General features: G+C 34.5%; 1 protein-coding gene across 12 annotated transcripts in view; it reads right to left on the bottom strand.

Moving 5' to 3' along the window:
* The window catches only part of LOC135200764 (ubiquitin carboxyl-terminal hydrolase 47-like), a 138,624-nt gene that overhangs the window by 36,990 nt on the left and 89,465 nt on the right, over window positions 1–12,169 (bottom strand). For all 12 annotated transcript variants that reach the window (XM_064229394.1, XM_064229393.1, XM_064229395.1 and 9 more), the window contains 8 exons: window positions 9,889–10,084; window positions 7,530–7,727; window positions 7,200–7,367; window positions 6,828–7,007; window positions 6,447–6,654; window positions 2,983–3,218; window positions 1,553–1,676; window positions 1,241–1,413 (listed from right to left, as the gene is read on the bottom strand). In XM_064229394.1, the coding sequence (XP_064085464.1) occupies window positions 1,241–1,413; window positions 1,553–1,676; window positions 2,983–3,218; window positions 6,447–6,654; window positions 6,828–7,007; window positions 7,200–7,367; window positions 7,530–7,727; window positions 9,889–10,084 (1,483 nt within the window). The remainder of the gene's footprint in view (window positions 1–1,240; window positions 1,414–1,552; window positions 1,677–2,982; window positions 3,219–6,446; window positions 6,655–6,827; window positions 7,008–7,199; window positions 7,368–7,529; window positions 7,728–9,888; window positions 10,085–12,169) is intronic.

Raw genomic sequence — 12,169 nt, 5'->3', positions numbered from 1 at the left:
CTTCCAACCCAGGTTAGTTGTTAGAGGGGTGGTTAGAGGTGATGACTATAAATTATCGTGCATCAGCAACATGGATGAAACTTGACCGCAAATAATACTGAGGAAAAAAGTATATTAATAAAAACTGGCCTTGACAGACAGCATTTTACTGCTGCTTTCACACCGATAAACGATAAATATAAGTCTCATATTATTATGAAATAGGAGGAAAATAGTGAATGGAATCTGTTAATTTTTTACACAAAAAACCTGCTCCCATGCCATCTACTAACAAAAAATATAACTCAACTAGTTCACAGCAAGATGTATTCAAGTCTATTTCAACTTAAAAACATCTCATATAATGAAAAATAACCTTGTCCCATATAAACAGAGTTTCTAAGAGATTAATTTACACTAAATAGGCAGCAAGAAAATTACCTGAATTGAGTTAAATACGGCAAAATAATCTTACCTCCGCTCTAAGCTGATTTTTCCAAACCAAAACATTGATCGCTTTGTTTGTATTATTTAATACAATATTAATATAAGCCTACATACAGTATTATTGGATACAGCGAAGTAAAGGATAACTTTTTAAAAGAGCCAGGGTAAAGACGCGTTATATTTGCATTTCATGAGGCAGTCTCAGCACTTGGCCTAAGTCACCGACAATCAGACGGTGGTGCTATAAACATTACGGAGGGTAAAACCCAGTTATGAATATGCATTGAACAAGCACCATAAAACCGAAATGCCGGTAACCGATAACAAAGAAAACCAGGGGCTACCTGTATTATGGACATCTTAACATATGTATCTTCCTTCAAGATATACTACGTGAGGAATTTTTAGATTCAGAGAAAAATTTATAGCGCAGTTCCATAGGTAAACAATAAGAAGGTTAATTCACCTTGCAAGGCTTACAATTGTCAAGGAACATCACCATGCTCTTTTCTTTCATATTAATTATATACAAAATTAACCTGTATTGTTCAGTTATTTAAAAAATGAAGCTCAGAGCCAAACCTTGGAATGTTTAGAAATATGAAAACAGTCAAAAGGACATTCCAGGAAGATAATTTGAAACCTCCATAAATCTCAAATCTCATGCCTGGGAAAACATTAATGTCTCATTAGTGTGCTGATTGGTATATCTTTTTTTCAGTGGAGATAGCTCTTATCCTTCAAGATATATAAAACCAGTACAACAGCTATGGCATACAAAAAACCTAATTGGCCAGCAGCATACTTTACTTACTCCACTGTCTTTACTTGAACAACTGGCCGGACTGGCAGCACTGTCAGCTGGAGAGTCGGCAAAAGAAGTAGTAGAAGTGCCACTGTTGTTAGCACTTCCACTGCTCTCTGCAACTTCAGCCGAATCAATTTCCTCCTCTTTATATGAGGGTATCTGAAGTTCTTCTAATGCCTCTGTAATAAAGAATTAAACCAATTATTAAAAAATGACCCTCCATATGCATATGGCATTTACTTCTTTTCAATAACTAAGCATATGTACGGACCAAGCTAAAAGTATATACTGACAGAATCAAATTCAACAATGCCATACCTTTACTGGTATCTGGTAACGGGCAGTAAAGAGTAATGGTGTTTTCATGTCTATCTAAAATGCAGTACATAGAGGATCCTGTAAACCAGTCATTAGCTTCTTTACCGCTTGCTTCAACATAAATCTGTAAACATACAAAAGAATTAAGGTATTGCCATACTTCAAAATATATTACATTATAAATTAAAAATTACTACAACTATAACAATGACCACTTAAATTTGTCATATTCTACTTAGGCAGAAAGGATGATACTAAAACAATCATGTATTTATAAAATGACCACAGTTTGTAATAACAAATGCTACCTAAATCACAGACCTATCTCTTTTGAAAACTTTAAAATGTGTTATACATACAAAATTCTGTTAATTCTCTAAAGCTGAACTTTCTAATGGGCAGCATAAGTTTAAATTAATTCACGATACCGACGACTTAATGACAAGCTTTATGGTCAAAGAATGCCAGCATTTTTCAAATCTTTGAATCAAGAGAAAGTTGTATGCCTTACATATTACTTTAAAAAAAAGTGCAAAAAATGTACGTAGCAACTAAAAGTTTTGTACAATAAAATTAAATATCCAGTTCAAAATAATAAATAATGATAAAAGAATGATAACCTAGGCTATGCAGGAATTGTCAACACCATCTGCTCTTGTAAAATATCCAAGTTTGGAACAAAATACTGTATCACAAACTCAACAACATGTATGCAGAGTAAGACATAATTTACAAAGGAAGTTTATGAAAGCACGAAGAAAATAATAATGTTAGTCTGATAATATTGTCTAACTTTAAAATGATTTGGTCAAGTTGGCCTACGCTAAGTGAGGAATAACATGAATCATACTTTTCCAGTAATTGCCCCCAAACTACTTACAAAATTCTTTACTTGCCCTCGTGCAAATAATTACAAGCTTAAACACAGCATTCACAAGCCACTCTCACAAGATATAAACAATCTGTACATATGAATTACTTTCAGATCTAGTAATTCTAGTATGTATAATTTTTATAACGTACAATCGATTAAAATAAAGATGTTAGCAAACTTTTATATTTCCAGCCTAACTTTAAAAATATAATTATTAAAGTAATAAATTAAATGATTAAACAAAAAAGCCAATCATGAGAATCTGGATTTTGCAGTGATCTGCCATCCTTTAAGTCCTAAGGTATCCAAATAAAAAGGCCTTAACTGTAAACAGAAACTGTTTGGGCTTATAAATCAATGAATATACAATTTATAAATATCAAAACAGAATAACGAAAAGGAGGTTAGTCACTCAATCAAATCACAAGCAGACATCATATTTCCCCTACATGATGATAATGCTTGAATAAATTAAACTCTAATATATTACACTACATGCTACAAAATGCCAGAAACATATCAAATGAGGGAAAGTCCAATATTTGGCAATAATCACCTTGTTAGACCTGTAAAAGCCTTCTACTTTTAATGTCTTGGAGTCTGTACTTAAAGGACGAAGGTCATTATAATATCGTTCCAAAACTATTCGCATAGTATCTGGGTTTAGGTTCAAAGCACGTCCTACAAGCTCCTTCAGCTCTCGAACAGTCATGCTTAAACTTCCACGTAGAGTATATGGTCCCTCAACTTCCTCACTTGTTAGATTTACTACATGGGCTTTAATTGTAGTACCTGTGAAAATGAAAGTATATTAAGAATGTTAAGAACAACTTTTAACTTCCACATTTGTCAAAAAGCTGATCTCAGTTTTTGCCAAAGCGTCTGTTTTCACCTGCACATTCACAACATTAAACATGATTTAGGCTTAAAGTCCCTTGGCTAGAAAGTGGTTCAAACTAGAACATCCGTTTGCATGTCTGTGAAACACTAGTGTATGATAATTAGTAGGTTCCAATGATAAGTCTGCCCTATTGTGAATTTGCGCTACTCGAATCACATAAGATTAAGGTGTTACTGTAGCTTCGGGGCAGTGGACAGGTATCGTAGATATATTATCAAGATTTGGTGCCATACAGTTTAAAAAAACTTTGCATGAAAAATGTTCCTAGTTCCATATAATTACTTTTTGCAACTCTTCAGATCATCCTATAAGAGTAGTATGAGTGAGCTGAGGAGCCCTCAGTCTTGCTCAAGGTGGTAGGGGGGAATGATGTCACAAATTCCCTTCCAATAATGCATCACATATATTTTACAATAAATATGCTAAGTAATTGTTCCTGGTTTGATTTCTTATCTTTTATGAAATTGTTTGAGCTTTTCAATTTGACAAAATAACATTTTTAAAAAATATTAGAAAGAACACTTAACTTGGTAATAAAATTTTTAAAAACATTAGAAAGAACACTTAAAACTGTGCAAAGCTAGCATATTTTTTACGACTGTAAGGGAAAAGAGGCCCCCAAGGAGTGGGAAATATTCACTTACAAGTTCCTGTGGAAGGTACAGAAATTTTTTAGAATTTTTTTCTTATACACCAATGGAATATAAATATCTTCCTCTTTCCATTGCTGAGTTTTTTTTTTTTTTTTTTTTAAATTGGCCATCCTTTAATTTAGCCCAGTCATGAGTGTATGCATTAGCGTATGTTAACCAGGACTGTGTGGGTTAAAACTGCCTGCTATACTATTAATTAAAACTCAAGAAAAAGTTTTATCACAAAAAGTGTATTTTATGATGAAATTGTGTTGTGATATTGTTGAGGAGAGAAGAAGAGACAGTAAAACCTTTACTAAAATATGTACATAAAAGCAGTCCCATTTCACACACACACACACACACAAAAAAAAAAAAAAAAAAAAAAAAAAAAAAAAAAAAAAAAAAAAAAAAATTGTATTTAACAGTAAATTGAACACAATAATAAACCATGAAAACATTAAAATGCAATAGTAAAAAAAAAGAAAGCTTGCTCAAGTCAGTGTTTGGTGCGCTGAGTGAGACGACAGAGAAAGGAGAGGGGAGGAGAGGGAAGAAGGGGTCTGCTTCCCACTGGCTTATCAGCTGAGCTGGGATGATTATTTGCCCATTTCTTTCACTTAAAATCGATCTGCCCAAATCACTTCTTTTTGTTACGGTACAATACCTATCTACAGGCGGCCCTTGGTTAGCGGCAGGGGTTCTATTCCTGGCCGCCGACGCTAAGCGATCTTAAAGCCTACGGCTGCCGCACACCTTTTGGAATATAGACCGGTTAACAGCGCCCTAGACCAGTCAAACAGCGCCATAATCCCGCAATGGCACAATAAGTAAAATTATATTTAGGCGCCATAATCCCACAATGGCGCATTAAGTGAAATTATATTTATGCAGTATAGTACTATAGAACTTACTGTACAGTAGTACTGTACAACATTATAGTATTATAAATACTGTAAAGTGAAAAAAGCCTAGCTTTAATCCTTTGGGTGTCTAGTCTGTAAAGATATAATAAGGTTTTATATAGTATACAGGTAGCTGTAGTGTTCAAGTGTCAATGAAATATCATTAATAGTTTTAATCTCAGCGTCAATAAACTGCGGGCTACAGACACGTAAAGCCCTTAGGAACATCCCAGAAAAAACTGAGAATTTAACTTTTGATGGTGATTGGAGTAGTAATGAACTAAAGACATTGCATTGAAACTTAAATACACAAGGACTTTTGTAGATGTGGAATGGAAAAGAACAAGAAAAACATTTTGTTTAACTAATGACAAACTTGAATTTAGTAAGCATAACATTTTAAAATTACCCTATGATGAAAGGTTTTTAGATATTCCTAGAATTTTAAAGCTTTTTAACATAAATGTTGTTTTCAGTAATATTAATGTCAAGAGTTTAGTAATCAAAAATTCTCCTAAAGATCTTCCAGGCTGCATATATGAAATTCCTTGCAAGAAGTGTGATAAAGTCTATTACAGACAGACCGGTAAATCTCTTTCACAACATCTTAAACAGCACCAATATTCTGTGAGAACTGGGCAAATATCGAATGCATTATTTGTACTTATGAGAGATTTAGATCATCCTATTAACTGGAGTCAAGCAAGAGCCTTAATCCCATGTAATGACACAGTTAAAAGGAATATCACTGAATCTTGTTTCATCAAGTCAAATAATGGAAATGTTCTAAATTTAAGTCTTGGTTTATTCAAACTTGATGCCTTCATAATGGAAAAAGTTGTGATAAATATAAGCAACAAAATTAATAAATTCAGTTTTTACATGTTTTGAACTGTACGGATACTCTGTAGTTTCTGTTAGGGTTAAATCTAAGTTTAGGTTTGTGACCGTGTGATATCCGATAATCCTGGATTCTCTCTTTAACTTTTACCCTTTTGACAATTAACCATCTGGTATTTTTGATCTTGTTTACCTGATAACTTTCTCTCCAATTGTATTTCATTCGTTCCTTGATAATGTCATAGTAAAGATGAAAGCGCTTGGATTTCTGACTATCATATTCCAAGCGAATACCACAAGAATAGGATAGTAAAAAATCCAAGCACTTTCGTCTTTACTAAGACATTATCAAGGAACGAATGAAATACAATTGGAGAGAAAGTTATAAGGTAAACAAGATCAAAAATACCAGATGGTTAATTATCAAAAGGGTAAAAGTTAAAGAGATAATCCAGGATTATCGGATATATAGTATGTTTAACATAAAACTATCCAAAAATAACTTTTTAATTACTTTTATTTTCTCAGCCTTACGGTTTTTGTTGGTACATCCCTTCAAAACACACGTTTAATATGGATTTAATTACAATCAAGTTTTACCTATAAAAGAAGTTTTTACATCACATTCCCATGATAAAATTATTTGCATTACTTACACCAAACTAAATTTCTTAGCTCAAACTTAAAAAAGCATAACTTGTGTGTTGCACATTAAAGACAATAACTGCAGACACATACATACCTCCTGGTTTGTAAACTTCAAAGGCTTTGTCTTCATCCCGAATCTCCAAGAGAAGATCAAATTTATAGTTATTTCTTACACCACCCAGAATCTCTGAAATAAGCTCTTCTTCTTGGCCTTCAAAAGAACACTCCAAACTGTCATGGAATTCTTCATATTTGACCAGACGACACCTCTCGATAGGCACTATATTCTGGAGTCCCATTTCCTACAAAGTTAATAACCATGTTCAGTGTCATATTTCTCTACTAAACTACTCAACACTACTTTCTTTTTTCATATATAATCAATAAGAATCAGACTGTCTTGACTGAAGGACCTACAATCTTGGAATAAACAATAAACATCTCAATTAAAAACTCATATTAATGAAAAACCTACTTCATATGCCTGCTTTGTGGCTTCCCTGAGAGTAGTGTCTTTATGAATTCTTAACTTCTTCTCTGCCATTTGATTCTGTCCTGGCAGTTGGCAGAATAATTTAATCCGACACATGCAACGTTCAATCTCCCTTTGTTCCCGCTCTGCTGCTTCCTCCTCTGTCATCCTTTGTACTAAATCCTGGAAAATTACCGTATGGAGCAATTAATCAAAGAACATCATAATTTACCTATAATAATTTCATATATAATCATAATAATCAGCAATCCCTGTCAAACCCTATTACACATCATAGTATTAGTTCTAAAAGCCAACTGCTGTATTCACCAGGAAAGCCCAACATGTACTGCACTATACAGAAAAGTAACAAACCTTGATATGTTGAGGGAGTTCATCCTTAGTAAATGCATGAACATTTTTCTCCTTTGTGATTTGTCTGTACATGAGCATATAGGCATTGGCACTCGAGCTCCAACTGGAGTAGTAACCCCCTCTAGTGCTGGAACCTCCATATGTCTTTCTTATATCATTATAAGTAATCTGAAATTTAAAATGTACATCATCATAAATAATAAAAATAAAGCTTAAAAACAAATCTCAATAAAAGGGATAAACTCAGAAATGATAATCTCACATAATATCAGAATTAAACTGTTTAAATAACTACTTTCTCATATAATTGACAAAAAATGTATACTATACCTTAGAAACGCTTTGGTCATTAAAACAAAACCATTCTCCAGTTCTGAAATCCTTAATGTATGCATAATAATGTCCTCCAGATGCACTACCAGAGTGTACCATTATAGAAAATAATTCATACACATATCGACCATTACTTAAACAAGATTTGTTCTTTTCATTGTAGATACTACTGACATCAATACCTTCATCTTCATCCTGTAGAAGAATAAAAATATGCTTATTTCTCTCTTCTCCTTTCAACACTGTAAACACAATTGCCAAAACTGAAAGCATAATACTCCAAGGACTAAAAAAAATACAATTACACTTGATTCAAATATTTCAGAATAAAGTCTAACGGAATATTCATGATAAACTTGGTATTTTCTGTTATAACTCTCCAACTGCTACACAACTACAGTATTCTTGTTGTTAAGCCATTTAATCCCTAGCATATTCAAGCATACATCATATAACATATTAAACAGCAACACTCAAACATCAAAACTGCAGTCTTTAAAACAAAAACTGCAGTCTTTAAAACAATGTTTGTAACTTCAAGCTTTTTCCCCTTCATTTCCACTCATGTATATACTTAACTTCCATGAATAAGAGTTGGCTAAACAATCCTTGCAGCTATAAGAACCTCTAATTCCACAGGCACTTGCCTGTAAGAATACCACTTGAAGATATGCATTACATGGGACATTAAATGGCATTTACGATAATCTAGTTTCCTCCTCCCCCAGCTGCACAGCTTCTGCCTTTTACTTTTCATCTGTTCCCTTTAACCTACCTAGCTGTTCAACTTATGAAACTACCTTTTCAGCAATTTTTACCTTCTATACATGAACAAATCCTACAGTTGAGCCGTACAAGTCTACAAAGGTAACTTGGTCTTGTTCAGCTAATTTATACTTACAAAAATACACTAAATTTCTCCTGAATTAAATTAGTTTTACCAGACCACTAAGCTGATTAACAGCTTTCCTAGTGCTGGCTTGAAGGATCAGATATTTTTTACGTGACTAGGAACCAATTGGTTACCTAGCAACGGGACCTACAGCTTATTGTGGGATCCAAACCACATTGTATGGAGAAATGAATTTCTATCCCAAGAAATAAATTCCTCTGGTTCCGTGTTGGCCGAGCCGAGAATCGAACTTCAGACCACCGGATTGGTAGCCCAGTGCGAAATCCACTCAGCCAACGTGAAACTCCCTGAATTTAATGGATGAGCGCTTCTACCTTTCTAATTTCAACTACTATGTAACTCAGCTCATCTTATCCCTTCGCCTACTCTGTAACTTAGCTCATCCTATCCCATCTTTGGCAGTTATACTTTTGCCAAGTACCTATATGAATCAATTGCTCCCATTTTTCCATTAACCATATCACTATTTTTTGCTTCATCATCCTGATTTTCATTTACCCTTATAACTTTACTCTGCTTCACAGTTTCAGCTTTCTCCTCTTTAGCAGTTTTTCTTCACAATCACCAATCAGTGCTGTATCATCTACAAATAATAGCCATTCCATTCTCCATTTGCAACCAATGTCTACATCCTAAACTTTACAAAGTTTTATCCTGTAACTCTGCATCTGTATCTAATGTCGTTTCTTTGACTTCACTTGACACATCATCAATACATGGAGACATAACATACCCCAGTCTCAGACCAACTCTTACACCATACCAGTCACTGTTCTATCTACATACTCTAACATATTTTGTTTTCAATATAAATTACATAGTTTGAATACACTTGGCAAACCATCTTCTGTAACAAACATCCTCAAGCACATCACACTGCATCTCAGACAAAGATTTGCACCCAAGTAATCACACTCCCATCTGCATAACACATTTCGTTCCATCAAAAAACTTTTAAATTAACAAATTATCTTCCATATCAGTCACTTTCAGTATCCTCAATCAATTCAATCAAAAGCTTTTTGTATCCCTGTAGTGATACATAAAGGTTTCCCTTTTACTCTCAAACTAAAACATTGATCTACTACACTGTTCTTTCCCCTATCAATCCTTTCATCAATTGTCTTTTTCAATTAAAAGCTTACTCTACACTTTCTCTAGTATACTTTAATCAACTGTCTTTTTCAATTAAAAGCTTACTCTACACTTCCTCTAGTATACTTTCATCAACTGTCTTTTTCAATTAAAAGCTTACTCTACACTTCCTCTAGTATACTAAGCAATGCTATGCCTACTATACAGTCAATATGTATACATGAATTTCTCCCTACTATCCACACACTTAACTTGTTAAATGTACCTTAGAGCTAATATAAAATATCACTGTCATCAATGTTTCCACTTGCTCTTACATAACAATCATTCACAAGTAGTGACTGTTACCTGATTGTCTGATTCATGTAGTGAATTTGAGGTATTTTCAACTGAGCTATCCTCCACATCGAGAGCTGAGCCTGAGTCTGTTGTAGATGCATCATCAACCTTGTCAATAGAAGGCTTATCTGGGGTGACTACTGCCCCAGATAATCCCTCAGTTTCAATGAAGCTATTTAAATCTAGAATACTTGGGAAGGTCACTCTGAAAAATAAACAATATTAAATCAAATACTCCAAAAAAACACTATAATGATGTGCAGTGACCCCCCGTATTCGCGTTCTCCGGATTCGCGGACTCACACATTCACAGATTTCTCTCAGGAACATTTTTGCGGAAAATTTGCCTATTCGAGGTATTTTTCTATGAGAAATATCCACAAATTCCTGGTTTTTTTTATCAATTTCATCATACAATGCACTTTTTGTGATAAAACTATTAAAAAAAACAGGTATAAAAATTCTTAGTGGGTTTTTCTTGAGTTTTAACTAACAAAATAGAAGGCTTTAAGCATTTTTATAGGGGTTCCAACTATTCACAGGGGGGGGGGGGGGGGGGGGGGGGGGGGTCTGGTACTCATCCTGCGAATACAGGGGGGGACCACTGTACCTATATCACAGAATATTAAAAAAAGTAGCCGAATATCTACAGAACAATTCAAACAAAGTTTAAAAGTAGCCTAAAAACAACACTGAAAGAACACAACATATACATTTCTTATAGTAAAGCATAAAAAGTAATTTATTACAAGTGTTCAGTTTTTTTTTTATATACATAAACACTACTCATATCCACATCTATATTCGTGTCCAAAATATTCAAAGATATGGAGCAGCATGGTCAGAAGTGGAGTGGTCTTCAGCCAAAGCAGTCCTGGCTGGTACCAAAAGCACATCAAGCCAGTCTAATGTGAAATGGGCATTATTGTAACAAGTTGGACTGCAGGCAAAGCAGATAAGGAGTTGGTATGCTAGGCATAAGGCCAATCAGCAGTACTGCATCAAACAAGTGAGAGTGAGTATAGTGATTGAAGAATGGACAGAAAACAAACCCTGGGCAGAGACACTTTCTGAGGACTGGTGCTGTTCCACCACGACCCTCAATAAAGATACCAAACTGACCTGGATATCAAAGTATCCCTAGAGGAGATTTCATACATTTTGACAACAAAACTCCTTGAACAAAGTGCCCAGAATGTCCCCTCACAATGAACAACCTACTACTGAGATGATGATGACACCTCAGACAATATGTAGTAGAAAAGTGGTCAACAAATCTGATGAATAATTACAGATAGGAATAGTATAACACACAAAATTAACCATATAACTAAAGTAAGTGTGATAATGGCCACTAGAGCAAAAGACTAAAAATAATTATAGCAAATCACTTGAACTGATGTAGCAAATATTAGGGCATGATTAATTCTCATTTACTGCACCAGGAAAATGACAAATTTTTAACCAATCTGTATTTTTCATAACTTACAAACCTGAGGTCTTAACATTAGGATAAATACCAGCTGGAAACCGGTAAAGTTTAAAATAATTGTGTACACAAGGGACTATTGGCATCTGTGCTTGGTCACGAGACATGTGGAGCCACCCACATACCCTACTCTAACTTGTGACCCCGTTAGTTATTCTTCCAACCCAGGTTAGTTGATAGAGGGGTGGTTAGAGGCAGGCCTTTGTATGTTAAGACCTTAGGTTTGTAAGTTTGAAAAATACAAATTGGTTAAAAATTTGTCATTTATTCATATACGAAACAAACCTTCGGTCTTAACATTAGGATAGACTTACTCTTGGTGGAAGGTAAGTACTATTAACCAAAAGGGAGTCTGCCACCTTTGATCAGTTTTCTGAATACCAGAATTCTACAAAACAACTGACCAGTATTTCAGAATCTAAGACATATATGAATATCATAGAGTCAGACTTCTGGGTTCTACACAATGTCATAGTTCATTGCGTCCAAGGAAGATAAGATCTGTTCTTCTAACAAACCAATTCATCCACTCATGTAGGTTTGTTATCATTCCTCTCCCCCTTGCTAAAGAGAGGAATGTCCTGCTACTGATAGGTATCTTACTGATACTAACCCTAACAGTACGGCTACTTCACTCACCTGTACTTTGTCCATTCCAGCTTATGATGGTACTCTCTTTTTACTGCCCGAAGTAAAGGAGACAGAAATTTGAAAAGGAAAGAGGCCAGTTAACTCCTCCATTTCACATTCATCCCATCATCTTAGACAAGATACCAACTGACCTGCCAGGGGTACTGGATG

The sequence above is a fragment of the Macrobrachium nipponense genome, chromosome 27 (genome assembly GCF_015104395.2).
Source record: "Macrobrachium nipponense isolate FS-2020 chromosome 27, ASM1510439v2, whole genome shotgun sequence".
NCBI classification, from domain to species: Eukaryota; Metazoa; Arthropoda; class Malacostraca; order Decapoda; family Palaemonidae; genus Macrobrachium; species Macrobrachium nipponense.
This window is presented reverse-complemented; position numbering and strand designations above follow the sequence as displayed.